Below are 21151 nucleotides of genomic sequence, written 5' to 3'. Positions count from 1 at the left end.
AAATGTGTCCAAAATACCGAATATTGGGGGTTACCGTTATATAGAGGCTACCCTGAAACTAGCTTCAAATATTAGTTTTTGATGCGGAGTTGTGAGAACCCAAATTCATACTGGTTACCCAGCAAGCTGTTTTTTCTCAAGTCTAATGTAAGAAATTAGGACGTTTTTTGCGTCAAGGTCTATTAATAAGGTCATTCAGAGAGATCAGCTGGACATCAGCAGACTCCCAAGTTTGCTTTCAAAACCCATTATTACGATTGACTTCCAGTATGAAAATGTAAATAATGTCCACATTTTTGACATTTGCCATCGCCAGTTGGGTGACCTTATTAATAGATCTTGATATAATCACTTCGGTCATTTAGGGAGACCAGCTGGATATCAGCTGTTTCTTAAGTTTTCTGTCAAAATTCATTATTGTGAACTAATTTCCATTATGAAAACGTAAACAAAGTCCAAATGTTGATTTAGTTTTGATAAAATAAAACAGTTGACTTTCGCTACCTGGGTCCAAAGGGCTAATCCATTCAAAATTACAACTTTACACCTATATTTTTTGTCCAATTTTGTAGTTGGAGCGAAAATCCTTATATTTTCCAAATATTAAAGCACGCACAACCCGAATTGGTCACCACACCAATTTTTCGTAAACAATTTGATTTGATTTTTCTAAGATTTGAAATATATAATTTTCATATTTTAACAAATTTTTGCTTGAATAAAAAACCGTTTCGGCATTTTTGTAAGCGTAAGTGTGTTTTTTATTGAAATTCAAATCGAAACAACATAGTTAGACAAAATATGTAGATATCAGCTGTCCTTACTGGATAACCTATTATATAGACCTTGATATTTTCGATTTAAATTCCCTGAACACCACACACTTTTGCCACCTGCCACACGCTTTATTAAAAGTTACCATGACATTTCAGACAACGACAACCCTGCTGCTGCTGTTCAGAACAGCTGTTCTTCTTCTTCGGTATCTATTTTATATTTCCTCTCTGGATGAACGCCAGGCAAAACTCGCATTTTTTCCTTTGGGGGACAAAACATGAAAAAGATTAAGAAGCTGACTTAATTGTGATAAAAAAAATAAATTCGGAAAATTAGACTTTGACATGGAAAGCGATAAAATTTTAATGGCAGCTGGCGTTACGGTCGCTGCTGTTGTTGGAGCATTTGTTTTTTGGGGACCCAGTGGTTCGGGTGAGTACTAGAATGGGGGTATTTTTTTCCTTTCTTTCTTCTGGAGACCTCCCCTAATGTGATGAGTTCTTTTTTGTGTGTGTGTGTGTGTGTGTTTGTCATTTAAGGATCCTCACGTTTACGTCAACGACGTGGTCAAATTGCTGGCCTGCACAATTTTGGCCAGACATGTTTTTTAAATACCCTTCTGCAGGCCTTTGCCGCATGCCCACAGTTTATTGCTTGGCTGCAATTGTATAATAATGCATCACCGGATAAAAAGAGTCTGATAAGTTCGCTGTTGAACACTTTGGAGGTAATTAATGGTACCCACACCACATTGCGTGGAGATCCCTATTCGCCGGGTGCCGTGTTGCGTGCCCTTAACGCCCTCGGTTGGGTTATACCACAGGAGGAACATGATGCTCATGAATTGTTTCACGTTATGCTTTCGACGTTGGAAGAAGAAGCACATCGACCCAAACAAGTTGGTTCATTGTCGGATGCTTTGCCCGAAGATGGTCGGGGTGATGCACCCAATCGACCATCAAGTGCCATGTTAAGTGATTTTCTGAATGCTGATTATGATGAATCCACCGGTCTATCACGTATGGTTCGTTCAGAAGCCCATACTCCAGACTCACCGTCGTCAATATGTGAACGGGACTTGGAACAAATGCCCATGTCATCCACACCAACTGAGATGATGGAAGTAGATTTTGTTAAACCTGCTGCACCAATAATGATGGGTAATGGTCGTGCAAGTCGTTCACGCGATAATCTAAATAAAAGAAATTCCGGATCGTGTCGTTCATTGGAGAGGCTGACAAGAGGACCGGGAAAAGTTTCGGTGAGTAGGAAAACTTTTAAATAAAATTAGTTTTTTTTTAATTCTTGTTTAATTGTGTGTGTGTGTGTATAGATATGGTCGGATCAAATGCCAACACAAGTGCAACATCCTTTCAAAGGTGCCATGGGAACACAAATTGTTTGTAATGGCTGTGGATATAAGGTAAGTTCGAACGGATATTTTCTATAATTTGTTTTAATATTTATGTCAATACACGTAGCGGGTAAATTGCAGATATTTTTATTATTATTTAATTGAAGCCTAGTTTGAATGACTCAGTTAATTAAAAATAAATCAATAACCGCAAGTATATATTTTTTCAGTACAAAATCGCATAACAAAAACAAAAATAATTTTTTTGTTTTTTTTTTGCGTTGGACGAAATACTGAGTAGATAGAAATAATAAAAAATGTTTTATAACTTTATCTAGAAAATATTCAGCCATGCTGAGTTAAACATTTTTCTATAGAAAATCATATTTAACTAAAATGAAGATAGAAAATCATATTCAGCAAGCCCAAATAAATGTTTTTCTATAGAAAATCATATTCAGCACGGCAAAATAGACATTTTCCTATAGAAAAACATATTCAGCCACTATAACAAAATGTTTTTCTTCAGAAAATCCTGGTCAGCCATTTTAACAAAATGTTTTCTTTAGAAAATTATATTCAGCAAGGCTAAATAAATATTTTTCTTCAGAAAATCATATTCAGCCGGGCTAAATAAACATTTTTCTTCAGAAAACCATATTCAGCAAGGCCAAATGTTTTTATTCGATATTATATCATCATATCATATTCAGCAAGGCAAAATAAACATTTTGCTATAGAAAAGAAAAAAACATATTAAGCCACTATAACAAAATGTTTTTCTTTAGAAAATCCTGGTCAGCCAGGTTAACAAATTTTTTTCTTTAGAAAATCATATTCAGCCAGGCTAAATAAATGTTTTTCTTCTGAAAGTAATATTCAGCAAATCAAAATAACGGGTTTTCGATAGTAAATCATATTCAGCCAGGCTGAATTTTTATTCATATTGAAATTTTCTTCGCAAATTCATCACCATTAACTTTTTCCCTCTTCCTTCCTTTTGTAGTCTGCAGTACGTTATGATAAATTCGATAGTATATCGTTAAATCTACCACAACAACGACGATCCGGACTTAGTTTGGGTCATTTACTTAGTGACTATATCACTTCCGAGGATGTCACCGGTGTCAAATGCGAATCATGTAATGAGACCACAACACACACCAAATCATTGACATTTGCAAAATTACCAGCATGCCTGTGCATACACATAGCTCGTACCGTTTGGATGCCCACCGGGCAAGCATGTAAACGACAGGATTATGTACATTTTCCTGAAAGTTTATCCATGGCACCATATAGTTTTGTGCAGCCTCATCTCAATAGTCAGGTTAGTTATCGAATCAAAAGCATGTTTTTTTTTCTTTGCTTTAAAATAAAATTAAACAAATTTTTATAATTTGTTTTTGTTTGTTTAGGCCGGCACCCCCTGGGGTTCAACTATGTCATTATTCTCTTCTAGTCTACCCATGAATATGGGTAATGTCAATGATTCATATGGCACACCATTTGGTACAATGTTTCCCCGTAATCTCTATCGTTTGCTGGCTGTTGTGGTTCATTCGGGTGAAGCCCATTCTGGACATTTTGTTACATACCGGAGGGGAGCATTGCGTAATAGTCATAGGTAAATATTTCCGGCCCAGGACAACACTTTACAACATTGTGTATTTGTATTTATATTTCTTTTGTTATTTTTCTAGATGGTTTTATACATCCGACACTGTGGTCCGTGAAGTATCCATTGATGAAGTTTTAAGTGTACCAGCCTATTTGATATTTTATGATCGTAGTCCCCAAAGACCACTGCGATAAATAAACCCCGCATGTTTTAACTGTGGATCTCATGCCTAAAATTGTTTCTACTACTACACTACTTTTTTACTATCATACGACTTTCTAATTTAAAGGCTTACATCATGTTTAAAAATGTAAACACCCAGAACAAAAAAAATATTCAAAACAAGATATATTGCATTTTCGCCCAATCTCCTCTTATTCAACAATGAATTTATATATAAATATTTTTTTGTATTTCAATGTTACAAAAACATAAAAAATGAACATTTCGCCCCCGCCCCAACCCCCACGGGAAACACTTGAATTGTTGATGGCAAAATAAAGAGAGAGAGAGAGAGAGAGAGAGAGAGAGAGAAGGAGTGTTTGTCTAGGAATTTCACAGATGCCGTATTTATATAAAGGAATAAATAATAATAATAATGAATTACAGCTCGTTCTAACACTAAGCTCGTAGTATTTATTATATGTCATTTAATATTACAAAACAACAAGTTTTTTTTCCAATAAGCAACAAATATTTCCCAGATTAATATTATATATACATAAATATAAAAAAATATAAAACTAATTGAAAGTGTAATGTTCTAATAATGGTTCTAGATGCTTGCAGATGCAGTCGGTAAGCTTTTTACAGTACCCATATATAATTTTGGTTAATGTTACAAGTTGCAATCCTGGTTAACAGGAGCGAAAGTCAGTTGCCAGATCTATTAATAAGGCGAAAATCAGCTGTTTTTCTCAAGTCTAATGTCAAAAATTTGGCTTTCGTTTACGTTTGAACAATGAAAGTCAATTCACAATAATGGATTTTGAAATCAAACTTAAGAGGCAGTTGATATCTAGCTGGTCTCCCTAGACGACCTTATTTAAAGGCCTTGTCCAAGATCTATTAATAAGGAGACCCAGCTAGCGAAAGTCATCTGCAAATGTCTATTAATAAGGCCAGCAAGAGAGAATATCTGGATATCAGCTGTCTCTCAAGTTTACTGTCAAAATTCATTATTGTGAATTAACTAGTCAACTAGTCTTCCGGATGAATTTATTAATATGCCTTATCCCAAACAAGCTACATAAGGTCACACAGCAAGCGGATGTCAGCAGTTTTTTCAAGTTTAAGGTCAAAAGTGTGGAAAATATATGGTCTGTTCTAGTACTTTTTAATAGTAAAGCTAGTAAAAGAGAAACATTTCAAAATCGCAAATCATGTAAATATGCCAAAATTAGATGGCAATAGATCAAAATCAACGTAAAAGCCAATCAGCCAATTATTGTACCATGGTTCATATTAAATATAAATAAAAAAATCGTTTTTTTTAAACCAATAATGGGGGGTCCCCTTAATTTTTTTGTGTCCCTTTTCAATGATAACATTTGACGCCGTCTGCTATAAAAACGCTAAACGCCAGATATGTGTGCAACCCCAAGAATGATACCGTTATTGCTGCACTTGAAACCAGCGTTCGAAAATAAACATTATGGTACCGTTCCATAGTGTTCTGTACCGTACCAAGGTGGATAGGTACACTAAAATAACGTACTGTACCGGTACACAAACACTAAAAATATTTTTAGCGTTACTGTTCCGGAGCACAACGAAAATCTTAGCGTACCTGCTGCGGTACACTAAAAAATCGTAGTGTACCGACAGCGGTACACTAAAAATCTTAGTGTACCGACTGCGGTACATTAAAAATCGTTGTGTTCCTCTGGACGGAACACTAAAAATGTTAGTGTTCCGCTTATCGGAACACTATAAATCTTAGTGTTCCACTTGCCGGAACACTAAAAATCGTAGTGTTCCACTGGTCGGAACAATACAAATCGTAGCGTTCCACGTCTGTTTTTTTTTTTTTTTTGAGGTAAAATGAGATCAAATAATAAAAAAAAATAATACTGAATATAAGTTTACTTGCAATTAAAAAAGTGAAAATGTCCATTTGAAATAGGTATTTTGGCCAGTTTTTGTGACAAAATTATACAGCTTAGGATAACATTTTCATTAATTTACACAACGAACATATTTTCCATAATATTGGGAGATCTCCTTGTAAAATGCTAGTACGAAAATTTTTTTCTTAAAACAATTATACCTGCATCCATCTATGATTCATACTTTTAGGAAATTTTAGCAAAAATATTCAAAATTTGGTGATTGTCACACAATCAACATAATTATTACCTGCTTATTCATTAAAAGAAGTGTACAAATTACGCGGGTATGAAAAAAAAAATTTTATGATTTTGGGATAAATCTTACAAAACCACATATTCTTTATGCTTTTTGCACAGGTAGTCTTATGCAATACATTTTTCCGATCAGCGCAATCGATTATCAGCGAAAATGTAATCCAATGGTATTTTCAGTTGCGAGTTGGCATCAGATTGAATTTTCACTCGACGACCTTTTTTAGTTATAAAATATTTATTATTTTAAACTGTAGATGCTAATAAAATATTACTAATTTTTAATAAAATATAAACAAATACAAATTTAACAAGTTTTCTATTTATTAAATCTATTAAAAAAATATATAAATTGTATTCATACAAAAAATAAAATATAATTAATACATCTTTTTGTGTTCCGATAAATGGAACACTACGATTTTAAGTGTTCCGCCAAGTGGAACACTACGATTTTTAGTGTTCCGCCAAATGGAACACTACGATTTTTAGTGTTCCGGCCAGTGGAACACTACGATTTTTAGTGTTCCGACCGCGGTACACTACGGTTTTTTAGTGTTCCGACAGCGGTACACTACGATTTTTAGTGCTCCGACCGCGGTACACTACGAATTTCGTTGTGCTCCGGAACAGTAACACTAAAATATTTTTTAATGTTTGTGTACCGGAACACTAACGCTAAAAATTTTTTAGTGTTTGTGTTCCTGGTACGGTACACTACGATAGTGTACCGTTTTTTTGCGAACACTGCTTGAAACATGAACGCCGTCTAATTGCAATGAGATGTGCTGTTATTGGCGCGTTACATTACGTGACGCCGTTACAAAAACAAATCAGTATGGCCAGGTTCTTAGATTTGCGAATTAATGCCATGTACAGACGAGCTTTGTTTCCTCTCTCATTCGTTGTTCGACCCTTAATTATGAAATAATTACTTAGTTCCCCATACAAAATTTTCTGAGCGAACACCGTCTTTTGTATATATATTTGAATCACTGTCTGCATAACCAAGAAATTTGTCCCATCCCTAACAATTGAGAGTATTTCAATACAAAAAGTCGATTAATCGATTGATCGAAAGTCGATTTACTTATCCCTAAATTGCGAATAAGAATTTCAGCAGGAGATTTTTTACGAGATTTACGTTGTAGAAGCCAAATAAATAATTAACAAAATAAATAAAATACCGTAAAGATATAATCTAAATGGCCAATAGACTGTTGATATAAAAATAACAACAAATTACTCCTAACTGAAAAAAAAATAAAGAAACCCTTTTATACAGTAAGCAGCCAAACCCACACGACTATTATTAAAGGCGACAAAGACGACGACGGGGACAATTGCTAGTGAGTGGCTGTCTGTGTCTCCAACAGAAAAAAACACAAAACTTGGTAGATTGTGGTGGCCATAAAATAGAAAACAAACTACGAAATACAAAAAAAAGACAACACAAATTGAAATTTCCTTGGGAGTCCAAAAATGGTAAATCGATTTTGAAATTGAAAACAAAAATGGAATTACAAATATTTTTCCTTTTCTGTTTTCTCATTACAGTCCTCCCCCCTAGTTTTGGTGGATTCATTGTTACATGAATTCTATGCCCCGGCCACACCTAATAATCGCAAACGAGAAATAGAATCCGATTTAATCGCCTTTAAAAATCAATCCGATGCCTGGAAGACATGTCTGAGTGTGATCAGTAATGCCGGCACATTTGAACAAAATCAATTTCTATGGTTTTTCTGCACCTCAACATTGGAACATTCGATAACGCGTCGATGGATGCAGCTGGGCAGTTCTGATCGTCTGGCAATCCGTGAGACTCTATGGCGTACCTATATCGGTTTATCGCCGGTGTCCACAGTGAAACGACAACGTGACACCTATGCTCAGCTAATCGCTCACATGGGAAAACGTGAATTTCCCGATGAAGATCCGAATTATATTGCCCACTGTATCACTTTGATCAAATCGAATTTTGTTTTAGGCCTGTGCCTATTGCGTACCACATCTGAGGAGGTGGTTAGTAATCGTGAAGATGTTAGTACTGATCGAAAACAATATTTTCATTCCTGGTGAGTAATAGAGAGTGAAAAAATGATAGTGAGTTGTTGTTTTTATTTTTGTTTGTTTGTATGGGAGTTTGACTGAATTTATTTTAAGATCCATTCGATATGTTTTTAATGTGTGTGGCTGCCACCAATCTTATGTGTATCCCGACATTGTGTATTTGTTGTACGTTTATGAAAAAATAGCTCCTAGTTAGGGGAAAAAATATAATTATAAGTGAGAACTTTTTTAAGTTCAGCCGGTTCGAAGGTCACACAATGCCAAACTACAGCCACATGTTTTAATGGATCAGGAAGTCGGAGATTTTTTAGAGAACATTTTTTCAAGGACTCAGCAGGGCGTAATTTTTTTTAAAGAATATTTTTGAATGGACCCTGAGGCGTAGATTTTTAAAAGAATATTTTTTGCAAGGACTCAACAAGACGTAGATTTTTTTAAAGAACATTTTTTGTTCAAGGACTCAATAAGGCGTTGTTTTTTTAAAGAATATTATTTCAAGGACTCAACAAGACGTGAATTTATTAAAGAATATTTTTTCAAATACTCTACAAGGCGTATATTTTTTAAAGGAAATTTTTTTCAAGGACTCAACAAGTCATAGATTTAAAGAAATACATTTTTTTCAAGGACTCTACAAGGCGTAGATTTTTTAAAAGATTTTTTTTCAAGGACTCTACAAGGCGTAGATTTTTTAAAGGAAATTTTTCTTCAAGGACTCTACAAGGCGTAGATTTTTAAAAGAATATTTTTTGCAAGGACTCAACAAGGCGTAGATTATTTTAAAGAACATTTTTTGTTCAAGGACTCAACAAGTCGTAGATTATTTAAAAGAAAATTTTTTTCAATGACTCTATAATGCGTAGATTTTTTAAAGGAAGTTTTTTTCAAGGATTCTACAAGGCTTAGATTTTTTAAAGGAAGTTTTTTCAAGGACTCTACAAGGATTAGATTTTTTTAAAGAATATTTATTCAAGGACTCAACAAGGCGTGGATTTATTAATAGCTTAGATTTTTTTCTAAAGTCCCGTGAAAACGTGGCCTATACAACGTGAATGATACAGTCAGGGCAGTTTTCAGTGACTCATTTTCGTATAATATTTTGTTTTTCATAACTTAAAAAAGTGTGGAAATACGATAAAAAATATAAATGGATTTAAATTCTTCTATTTACGATAAAATGTGATTGTAATACCTTCTCTACTTTTTTTCATGTCTTGTTTCGCCCTGCCTCCCTCCTATTGTAGCATTTCCATGTGTATGCCTGAAATAATGGATTTATTAACAAAATATTTACTAATAGCTGTGTGTCATATTAATGGCAAAGACATTCATTCCATATCAAATACTCTCATGGATTATAGTTTAATAGCAACGCTGCCAAATGACAATCAATTAAGGTAAATGTAAATCAAACTTTAATCTCGTAACATTTAAATAAAATAATATGTGTATTTTTGTTCTCTGTAGTTCCTCTGTGTTAGAACTGCTAACGTGTATCCAACATTTAGTATCATGGATACGAACTGATTTAATATCTGAATATTTTCTTATGTCCATATTGGATATATCACAATGGCGTTCAGCACATCAAGACTTGTCATTGGCCGGTCTGTCGGTTCTTAACGAGCTGTTGTATTTACAAAAGACATTACCCTGCAGTCTGACACTAATGAATGGTGTTAATGTCCTCTTGGAACAGCATAATACCTCTAAACAGCAAAGTGAAATGTATATTGATAAATTTCGTGAATTACTGCGTCTCTATGCGGTTAAGTATTGGCAAAAAATGTTACAAGAATCAACGGTATTGGAGGTGTTTTTAAAGGCCCTATATACTTGTACGATATGTGGTGAGTGTTAGGACATTAGTTTTATTATTTTAATAATATTAATTCTGTGCTTTTTTTGTATGTTTTGTGTTACAGAAAACGGAGCCTATGATTTCACGGAAAAATTGGAGATTTGGACACCCATCATTAAGGGCTTGAGTATGAATGCAAAATTGAATCGTTACAATGATATAATACATCAATTGGTGGGTGAAATAATGCGTCGCACACAGTTTGAATATAACAAGACTGAACTGGAATTGCTTGACAATGAGCTAATGGAGGATAATGTAAGTATTATTATTATATATTAAAAATTTTAAATTAAAACAATGGAGAAATAATAATTTAAAGGGTCCTTAGGGGTGGCTTTTTTAAAACAATCTTTCTCAGAGCTATTTAGTCGTGCATTTTTAAAATTCTACTTTTTCAAGGACTCAAAAAGGCGTGGATTTTTAAAAATATATATTTTTTCAAGGACTCAACAAGGGGTGGATTTAAAAAAGATCATTTTTAAGGACTCAACTAGGCGTGGACTTAAAAAAGATCATTTTTAAGGACTCAACAAGGCGTGGACTTAAAAAAGATAATTTTTAAGGACTCAACAAGGCGTGGACTTAAAAATTTTTTTTTTTTCAAAAACTCAGTAAGGCCTGGACTTAAAGAAATAAGTTTTCAAGCACTCAGCAAGGCGCGGTCTTAAAAAAAATATTTTTTCAAGCACTCAGCAAAGCGTGGACTTAATTTTTTTTTTCAAAAACTCAGTAAGACGTGGACTTGAAGAAATATGCTTTCAAGCACTCAGCAAAGCGTGGACTTAAAAAAAAAAAAATTTTAAAAACTCAGCAAGGCTTGGATTTAAAAAAATATGTTTTCAAGAACTCAGCAAGGCGTGGACTTAAAAAAATATTTTTTCAAGCAACAACAGTTGGGGATATTTCAAAGATTTTTCATTTTTAGAAGAATATTTTTTTAGGAACCCAAAAGGGGCGTAGATTTTTTACAAATTATTTTTTCATGAACTAGCAAGGCGTGAATTTTTAACAAAGCTTATATTTTTTTAATCCCTTTTTTTTTTATCTTATTTCCCCCCTCTCTATTTTCAGACTCAAACCGAATGGCAGCAATATCTAACCCAATGTATTGAATGTATTGCCTTGGTGGCGGAGTCACGACCCAATGCTGTATTCGCTCAAGTATTTAGCCATTGGTCCCGACCACACATACAACTGCAATCCATTGAAAATGATATCGATTGTGGCAAAACATTTGAAGTAATGCGTAAGCTACGATCTCAATTATTCGCCGAACATTTGAAAGACTTTGCCACGGTGTGTCAGGCTGTGGTAAGAATAGCACCATTACTGGATTTGAATGCCGCAACTGATGCCGCCTCCGAAGTTAACTGCCATTTAAATATATTAGCCGATAATCTCTTGACAACATTGAAATTTTTTACCAGCAACAAATTAAATGCCATCGATGTTGATCGTTCAACATTTCAGACTGATTATGATTATTTGTAGGTTTTTATAATCTAAATTTGAAATTAATTATTAATTTAATTTTTTTTGCAGATATGCTCAAGTTCTTATGGCCATACGTAGCATTTTACCGCTGTGTCAATCCCTGAAATCGGATCACATGCTATTACAACTTTTCGAATCGTTGGGCAATATCTTCCAACCCAATACCATAATGGGTTCATCGCCATTAATTTATATGGCAGCAAGTCAATTGTTGCTCTGTATATCATCTGTGATACGTCCCAAATGCCTATTGGATATACCGACAATTGCCAATCTAATGCAATCGGGTCCACGTCTATCGCATTTACCACGTCAAGTTATTGCAAATATTTACATAAGTCTAATTAGTTATTTAGTATTACCCTGGAAGAATGTCCACGAACAGCAGCAGGACTACAGCAGACGTTGTCAAATTCTGAAAGAATATATCAGCTGTATTGCACAGAGTTTCCTGGAATTGGATTTGAATTCGGTGTCACCGGCAACGGGCGAGGCAAAAGTATCTTCCATATCGTTAAGTTTATTGGTAACATTTAGTTTAGTTATTGAATTCTTTAAAGACTCTCCAAATACCACAAAAGACATGTTGGCCCAAACGTTTAAGGTGAGTAGGGATACATATATTTTATTCCCACATTTATAGCCTTATTTCATTTCTATTTAATATTCTTGTTTCGTTTCTTTTCTTTTGTCTTGCAGCCAATCTTAACAAAAGCTTTAGTCATTTACAATACATTTGGTCAAAGTAGTAATGCCCTGGCGATTACTATTGCGGAATTTAGTTTAAGTGTTTTACGTACTCTACAAAGTCAATTGGGCTCACAGTTTATTAAGGAAATGATAACACTTTTTATTAGTGTTAACAGTAGGTGAGTAATAAATAAATAAAAAAAAATTGTAATTTAAATATTATTTATATTACTTTTTTTTGCAGACAACAATTGACCGTAAGTCGTGTTGCAGTTATGGAAAAAATTCTACAAATGTTCCAATTAATTGTTCAACAACCAGGCAGTGCATCATTGGCCATGTTGCCATCAATTCTTGACTTTACATTTGAACACTTAATGCCAATGGTTCAGATGGATAATAATCTAGCCGATACGTCGGATATTGCAAGTGTGGTTTATGGTTTATTTGATAGGTATGTTCAAGGCTTTTCCCACCCACTGAGAATTTCATAAACCAATTATTAAAAATTCTCTCTAACTCTTCTCTAGTATCCTCACCTGTAAATGGCAGTATTTCTATGGCAACAATGCAACATCAAACTCGACAATGCATCTGTCAAGTGATAACAAACGGCAAGAACATTTTATGGCCATAATGAATGCCTATGGTCAGATATTGGTTACCGGTAATGATCCGAATATTGTGCGCACCGTGTTAATGTCAATGCAAAATGTCCACGAGAAATGGCGTTTATATCAGAGACCATTATTTAAAGAGCTACTGCCCTCATTTCAAAGTGCTCTCATAAATGTTTTGCTGTCCGGTGAGGGGGCGTTACACTTCGATATTTTGGCAAGTGCCCTGTTTGCCATGTCACAGGTGGATGCATTGAAAATGCGTGAAAGTTTTGCCAATGCCGGTCTACCAATAAATATGAAATTAATTGATGAAATATGTTCAACAACGGTGAGTTAGATTTTTTTTTATAATTTATTTATTAAAAAGTGGTAGAGTGGCAAATGGAACTTTATATAGAGTTGATTTTCATCAGATGTCTGTAAATCTATGTGCTTCAAGTTCAATAGAAAAGTCGAAGCTGTAATTATATCATGACAGATGGGGACACCAAGATAAACAGTACGTTAAGAAGAAACTAGTAAATGAGATGGAAATAAGGGTAAAGAAAAACAATGAAATCTGTGAGCCTTGTATGGTATGGAAATAAGCCATGAACAACAAACCTCCGTATAATCGGATAAAAATGCTATATTCATATTCCCAGTCAACGCCGGTAGAAGATGGATAGAAAGACAATAATTGGATATATTGTTGGATATGACGGCGATAAGAGATATCATGTCTACATCAAAGAGCGAAATACCGTAGAAATATCCAGAGATGTGATATTTTCAGAAGAAATTGAAGGTTTTGGTTTTAGAAAGGCATCAGAACAAGAAATTTTAAAAGATTTCCACTAATATTCAACAAACGCAAGGAGATGAAATACCAATTCGAATTCGTCTAAACGACAGTTCAAAAGATGAGGCCCAAGATGAGGTCCAGCAGGACAATGAAAGTGAAAATCAGGCTCAAGATTCTACATCTGATATGGAAGATTTTGAAGGTTTTGAAGAAATACAAACTGGAAAACGTAATAGAGATGCCTTAGATGGCACATGTGATAATATTAATGTAAAAAGGTTGAGAAATCGAACTATTATAGTTTCAAAACATCAAATCGAACTTCCATCAAGTTATTCGGAAGCTGTTGAAAGTAGAGAGAGAGAAACGATTGGATTCAACCCATGAAATTATAGATGAATTCATTGATGTAAAGCAATACCTGGGTACTCTCGAATCTTCACAAAAGAAGATTCGAGAAATGGGTTTATCGAGTCAAAACAAAAGCAGATGGCAGTATTGATGCAAGGCAAGATTGGTTATAAAAGAATTAAAGCAAAAAGAAGGAGTATACTACGATGATCCAGTAGCAAGAATGTTGGCACAAATAGAGTTTGCCTTTTAAAACGATGTTTATACTGCTTGAAGCAAGCACCCTGATGCTGGATCCAACGAATGGAAAATTTCCTTATGAAGCTTGGGTTTGAAACCAGATCCGCAGACAGTTGTTTATATATTAGGGAGAAATGTGCTAAAAAGCTGATCCTTGCTCTCTATGTTCATGATCGATTAGTTGCTGCTTCGGACAAAATGGAATTGGGCTATTTTCTTCAGAATTTAAAATCGGAGTTCAAAATTGTTAGCAATGACGCATAATACTTTCTTGGTATCGAAATAAAAAAACAGCGATGATCAATTCAAAATATCGCAGAAATTCTGAAGAGATTTAATTCAGAAATAATTCAACGCCGATGGAAAACACAATCAAATGTGATACAAGAGCAGGAAAAGCAACAATTGAATTTCCATATTAACAAGCAGTAGGTGCTCTCATGTATCTAATGTTGGGAACAAGACCAGATTTGGCATATAGCGTTGGTTATTTATCAAGGTATCTTGAAAACTAAACTGCTGGAGATATTCAGAGACTTAAACAAGTCTTTAGATATATTGCTGGTACCATAGATGTTGGAATAGCTTATAAGAAGCAAAGACCAAAGATATTAGAATGTTATAGTGATGCTGATTTCGACGGATGCGTAACCACTGGACGATCCACAACAGGTGTTGTTGCCACCTTTGCAAGTGGAGCTATATCTTGGATAAGTCAACGGCAACCAACCGTGTCAACTTCAACAACTGAAGCAGAAATTGTTGCTGCAAGTGAAGATTCAAAAGAAATAATATGGCTTAAAAGACTTTTAAAGGATATAGGGAATTACAATGAAATTCCAGTGATAAAAATTGACAATACCGTTGCAATTCGTCCGACAAAGAATTCAGAATTTCATAAGCGTACAAAACACATCGACTTGAAACATTTCTTCGTGCGTGAAAAGGTCACGGAAGGTTTAATATCAACATTGCAACATTCTGAGAATCAACTAGCTGATTTAATGACCAAACCCCTACCTAAGCCTTGTGGTAGTCCTTGAAAAAGTTTTTTAATAAATCCGCGCCACAGTTGGCCCTTGAAAAAAATTGTTTAATAAATCCGCGCTACAGTTACCCTTGAAAAATATTCCTTAATAAATCCACGCCTGAGTTGACCCTTGAAAAATATTCTTTAATAAATACACGACTCAGTTGGCCCTTGAAAAAATATTTTGTTAGAAAACCACGCCTTGTGGTAGTCCTTGAAAAAATATTTTGTTAAAAAACCACGCCTTGTGGTAGTCCTTGAAAAATATTCTTTAATAAATCCACGCCTGAGTTGGCCCTTGAAAAATATTTTGTTAAAAATTCACGCCTGGTTGAGCCCTTGAAAGACTATTCTTTTAAAAATCCTTGAAAATTTGTATTTATTATTTATTCTTTAGAAAACCCGCCCGCCCTTATAAAATAAAACAGATTTTATATTAATATTTCACATCATTTAAAAACATTTATTTTTATTCAAATTTCTTATTATTTATTATTTTTTTATACCAACTTGTAAATTTTCTTTTTTTGTTTGTTTCTTTATAAAGCATTTTATTTTAATATAATATATTGTTCTAATTTCTTGTGTTTGTTATTTTTTCTATTCAACAGGACATTCCAACATTTTCACAAAAACTAACTCAACTAATACAAGATGCCCATTGTGTACATTTATCGCAAACATAAAAAAGTGGTTTTTTGCTTTTCTATAAATTTTTAAATATCTTTAGAGATAGATGTCTTGATTACATATATGATAAACTCGCATCCACATTGTTGTCGATCTGAGTCGCCTCATTTGCGACAGCAACAAGAACATAATGATCATCATATTATAAGTAAGCTTAAGTTAAAAAAAAAGAAAACAGAAACAAAAACAAAAACAAAAGACCAAACGTGTACCCATTTTCAACAATTTCGAATGTCTTCATCGCCCATCATGTTTGAGTGAATGTGTCTGTGTGTGTGTGCGACATCAACATTTTTGGGTACCCGTTGATGGTATGTATGCGCCGAAGTGAAGTGTTTTTTATATATATAAATATTGTGTAGCATTTTTTATATAAATATTAATTATTATTATTATTGTATACTTAAATATAAATTATTTTTTAAGAACTCTTTAAAAATTAGGCAAAAACCAATATCATCATCCATCATCATACATAACGATGTAGTATTTTTTTTATAAAATTTTAATTTTTTTATTTTTTCATTTGTTTAAAAAATAACAATTACCATGTAGATTAAATTTTCTGTTCTCTTTTTTTTTTGTTTACTTTTTATTATTTTTATTTTATTTCCTCCATAAACATTTGTAGTGTTTAGTGTCTACGTTTCAAAAACAAACGATAAAAAAAAATTAGATATAAAAAAATATTGTCAAATAAAAAATTAAAAATAATAATCCATTAATATTGCGCTGTTTCCATAGGCATATAACAAAAAAATATACGGATACTACATATATGTATTATTATAATTATTGATATATAGCGCCATTATTCGGTCATTCATAACCTAACATTAAAAATTTAACAATAACAAAAAAGTCAATACTGTGTAATTTATTTATGTTTTTCTATTTATTTTCATTTGCGTATTGTTTTATTAGTTTTTTGTTGCTTCGTACATTGCTACAAATATGAAAAAGTGTATTTTCTCGAGTATTGAACAAAAAGTGAGGTTATGTGGAAAAAGTGAGGTTATGGCTTCAAAAAAATTTAATTGTCTATAATAAATGTTTTAATATTTATAACATATTCAAAATTTAGAATTTATTTATTTTTTAATTTTATTCAATATTCCATTTTTGGTGCAAGGCATTAATTCATAACTGAACAAAAAAGTCTTCGGAGGATTGATACCTAGACATTTAAAATGGAATTTTTTTCAATAAACATTTCTTTAAGGCGAATCAAAATACAAAAACAGAAAATAAAAGTCAAAAGTGTTTGCATTTTAAAAATTTTAAAAATAGGTTCAAAGGAAATGTCAATTCAAAATTTATTTAAGTTTCAAAATTCCCTGTATAATTCAAAATCGAACAGGATGAAATTTTTGTTTTTCACAAGTCACTTATTTGGCCTACAAACTCAGTATTTGCCAGATAAAAATTTGTCTGTGGAAAAGCAGACTTATCGTTCTCCTTTGAACTTGCTTCATGTGTGTAGAGGCAATTCGGTTTCAAACATATTTTTTTTTTCGACATTTTGTGAAAATGTTCTAGATTGGTATTTCAAACTACTGACACTACAAACAAAATACACAAAACGAATTGCCAGAAAATTGCCGGTACGAGCAATTTTTTTCAATTTCTTTTTGTGAAGTTGTGTGGAAATCGGTCCAGATTTAGATATAGCTGCCATATATAGTTTCGTGCGATTTTATGTAAATGGTGCACGAAACTCAGAAATTTTGTCCGATTGGACAAAATTTTGCACAGCGTACTAAATTCAGTCCAGTTTGAAGTCTATGACGTTTTGTGAAAATCGGTCCAGATTTAGATATAGCTGCCATATATAGTTTCGTGCGATTTTATGTAAATGGTGCACCAGACGTCCAATATTTGTCCGATTGTGACAAAATTTTGCACAGCGTACTGAATTAACTCCTGTTTGATGTCTGTTTTGTGGAAATCGGTCCAGATTTAGATATAGCTCCCATATCCGATTTTATGTAAGTGGTGCACCAAACTCAGAAAATTTGCCCGATTGAGCCAACATTTTCCAGAGCGTTTTGAATTCAGTCCAGTTTGATGTCTGTAAAGTTTTGTTGAAATCGGTTCAGATTTAGACATAGCTCTCATATATAGCTTCGTCCGATTTTATGTAAAAAATTTGCACCGCGTACTGAATTCAGTGCAGTTTATGTAATGAAATCACAAAATCTTGAAAATTTTTAGATAAATTCTAAATTAACTGAAACTGCTTCAAATTTTAAAGAACTTATCGTTACTTAATTTGCAGAAAAAAAAAACATTTGAAGTTTAGAATTTGTAAAATGCAAAAATTAAAATATTCAAAATTAAATCTTTATCTTTATATATATATATAAATTACGAGTATGTTCGTAATCGCTGAACTCAAAAACTACTGCACCGATTTGTATCAAATTGTGTGTAAATGCTCTATGGAGCGTGAAGAGTGCTTCTGGATAGTTTGAAGTTCATCCGACAGATGGCGCAATATATAGTTTTTTGTGTTTTTGCGCCGTAACTCAAGAACTACTGCACCGATTTTGACCAAACTTTGTGTATATCGAGCCATATTCGCCAAAAAAACGTAACCCTCAAATTTGAAATTTTACAGTAGAAGGTTTGTTTTAATAAATTCAGATTTAATAAAGCTATTATTTTGAAATTTAGAACTATAGTTTTGTTATAAACTAGTTTTGTTTTAAACTATAGTTCTAAATTTCAAAATGATAGCTTTATTAAATCTGAATTTATTAAAACAAACCTTCTACTGTAAAATTTCAAATTTGAGGGTTACGTTTTTTTGGCGAATATGGCTCGATATGTTCTCTGGGGCGTTTTAAGTTCGTCCGACAGATGCCGCGCTATATAGTTTCTTTGTGTTTTGCCCGATTAGAGATTGGGTGCTTAATCGACGTTAAGTATTCCGACACCAATTCATACATAAGAAAAGATTAAACAAATGATGTAAAGAATGTATAGCAACTCATCAATTGAGAACGACGTTACTGATTTGACTAAAAATTTCTTTCTGTTAGCTGTAACTGAAGTATGAAAGAAAATTTTGAGAAAAATACGCGAAAATCTTGAAAAATATATGTTTTGAAGAAACGGCTGGGCCTTCCATTATGTGGAACATATACCATAAAGTACTATACCGACAGTTTACAGAGAACTTCCTTAACCTACATGAAATACCGAATTAAAGGTAATTTATAGAATATTTGTTACTACTTTCAAAGTACCTAAAATCAGGACCAACACACATGACATATACCCCATACGATATCTAAATCATAAAGAAAATGTAAAAATATTAAAAAATAAATATTTTCAACCCTAACCTCAATTTTGGTTTTTTTAGTTTAAACAATTGTTGTTCTCCAAAAACAAAAATAATTTTTTGTTATATAAATTGAAGTTGTTTGTAGCACTGTATGTTCAAGATTTTCTAATTTTGTATTGTGTTTTTTTTTTGTAAAAATATAAAAAAAGTATTTTCAACCCTAACCTCAATTTTGTTTTTTTTGTTTAAACAATATTTGTCCTTCAAAAACAAAATAATTATTTTATTTTAAATTGAGGTTGTTTGTAGCAAAGTATGTTCAAGATTTTATAATTTTTTTATTAACTAAATTAACCTAATTTTTTGTATGTTTATTTTTTTGTTAATAAAATCATCATCATAACCTCACTTTGTGTCCTATGAAACAAAAATCAATTTCTAATAAAAATAAGAATAAAATTAAAAAAAAAATAAATTTGAAGTTCTTTGCACTCACTGTATGTTTAAAATTGTTTCTAATAGCTTACATTGATTTAATTATTATTATCATCATCATGTATTTTATTTATCTAAATAGTTTTCTCCATATATTTATTTATATATATATATTTTTTGTTTCTGTAATACTAAAACAAGGTACTTTTTGTTATTTTTGTTTTATTTGTTCGCCATCATCATTGTTTGTGTGTGTGAGTGTATTTTTTTTTGTAAATTTCATTTCAAATATATATATAGATATAAAACTAATTTCTGTTTTTTTTTTATTATTATATATATATTTTAAACAATTTTGTTTTTAAGGTATACATTAATTTTTGTTTTAGTTTAAAAAACATTTCTCAAAACTTGATTTCCTTGTTCCTTTTTGGTTTTGTATTTTTTTATTTTCATTTTCTTTTTATGTTTAATAAATAGTTTTCTTTTTTAAGAGTTTTTTTGTTCCTTATTAAATTACAAAATGTGTGTGTGACAATTTATTCAATTCAAGTTTCATTTTTTAAAAATTTCATTTTCATTAAAAAACGGCGTATGTATATTATTTTTTTAGAAAAATATGCTTTCTTTTTGTTTATAATTATAACATTTAATTTTATAATTATTATTTTAAAAATATATTATTTTTCCCTTTGTAACATTTAATTTTTTTTTATTATCTTTTTTTAATATTTTTTATTTAACATTTAATTTATTTTTATTTTCATTATTTATTTTTATTTTCAATTTTTTTAATATGTGAAAATATTTGTTTCTCTGTTATTTTTTTGTTCTGTTCCAATATTATTAAGCACAAAAATGTCTATTTTTTGTGCCACCAATTTAAAAAATTAATATATTTTTTTAAATAAAATCATCATCATAACCACACTTTGTGTCCCATGAAACAAAAATAAATTTCTACTAAAAATAAGAATAAATTAAAATTGTCCAATTTTTATTTTATTTATTTTTGTACGTTTTTAAATAAAAAAAAAAATAAATAAAAACCTAATTAATTATAACCTCACTTTTTGTGAACTGATTTTCCATTTATTAAGAAAAATCGTCCCAGTCATTATTTCTATTATAAAAAAAATTTGCAAGGCCTGTCAATGCAATTTAATGAACAAGAAAATATAAGAAATATTAAAAAAAAATATTTTCAAAAGGTCTTTTTTTTTGTGCCACCAATTAAACAAAATATATATTATTTTATATTATTTCCTTTTTATAACAATGAGAATTTTTTGTTTATTATTCTATATAATTTTTTTATAACAGTGACACGTCTTTTTTTATAAAAAAAATATTCGAGCTTATTTCTTAAAATAATAATAATAATAAAAAAGAAACAAAATGAAAATTTGTCATAAAAATTTTTTTTATTTGTGTATCAAAAAATTGTAAACAATATTCATTCATATATAACAG

At 31.9% G+C, this 21151-nt stretch overlaps 3 protein-coding genes across 4 annotated transcripts in view; all 3 read left to right on the top strand.

The window, feature by feature from the left end:
- LOC133322636 (CTD nuclear envelope phosphatase 1 homolog) overlaps nt 1–1100 on the top strand; it is an 85138-nt gene extending 84038 nt beyond the window's left edge. For both annotated transcript variants that reach the window (XM_061531601.1, XM_061531599.1), the window contains exon 5: nt 1064–1100. The gene's annotated coding sequence lies outside the window, so the exon portion shown is untranslated. The remainder of the gene's footprint in view (nt 1–1063) is intronic.
- An 11-nt stretch (nt 1101–1111) lies between these two features.
- Nucleotides 1112–3947, top strand: LOC133322634 (ubiquitin carboxyl-terminal hydrolase 30 homolog). The gene is made up of 6 exons (XM_061531598.1): nt 1112–1209; nt 1317–2038; nt 2111–2200; nt 3138–3461; nt 3550–3758; nt 3835–3947. The coding sequence occupies exons 1-6, from the start codon at nt 1122–1124 to the stop codon at nt 3944–3946; spliced, it is 1545 nt and encodes a 514-aa protein (XP_061387582.1). The 5' UTR covers nt 1112–1121; the 3' UTR covers nt 3947.
- Nucleotides 3948–7547: 3600 nt separating this feature from the next.
- LOC133322643 (exportin-6-A) lies at nt 7548–15951 on the top strand. Its single transcript, XM_061531607.1, has 11 exons — nt 7548–7600; nt 7673–8193; nt 9433–9585; nt 9656–10038; nt 10114–10307; nt 11124–11539; nt 11595–12150; nt 12246–12415; nt 12481–12690; nt 12767–13184; nt 15873–15951. Exons 1-11 carry the CDS (start codon nt 7598–7600, stop codon nt 15945–15947), a joined length of 3099 nt encoding a protein of 1032 aa, XP_061387591.1. The 5' UTR covers nt 7548–7597; the 3' UTR covers nt 15948–15951.
- The last annotated feature ends 5200 nt before the right edge of the window (nt 15952–21151 follow it).

This window comes from Musca vetustissima, unplaced genomic scaffold (genome assembly GCF_032173495.1).
Source record: "Musca vetustissima isolate MV318-11 ecotype Yass unplaced genomic scaffold, APGP_CSIRO_Mvet_v1 utg13454, whole genome shotgun sequence".
Taxonomy (NCBI): domain Eukaryota; kingdom Metazoa; phylum Arthropoda; class Insecta; order Diptera; family Muscidae; genus Musca; species Musca vetustissima.
The sequence above is the reverse complement of the archived record's forward strand: the minus strand, read 5'-3'. Positions and strand labels throughout refer to the sequence as shown.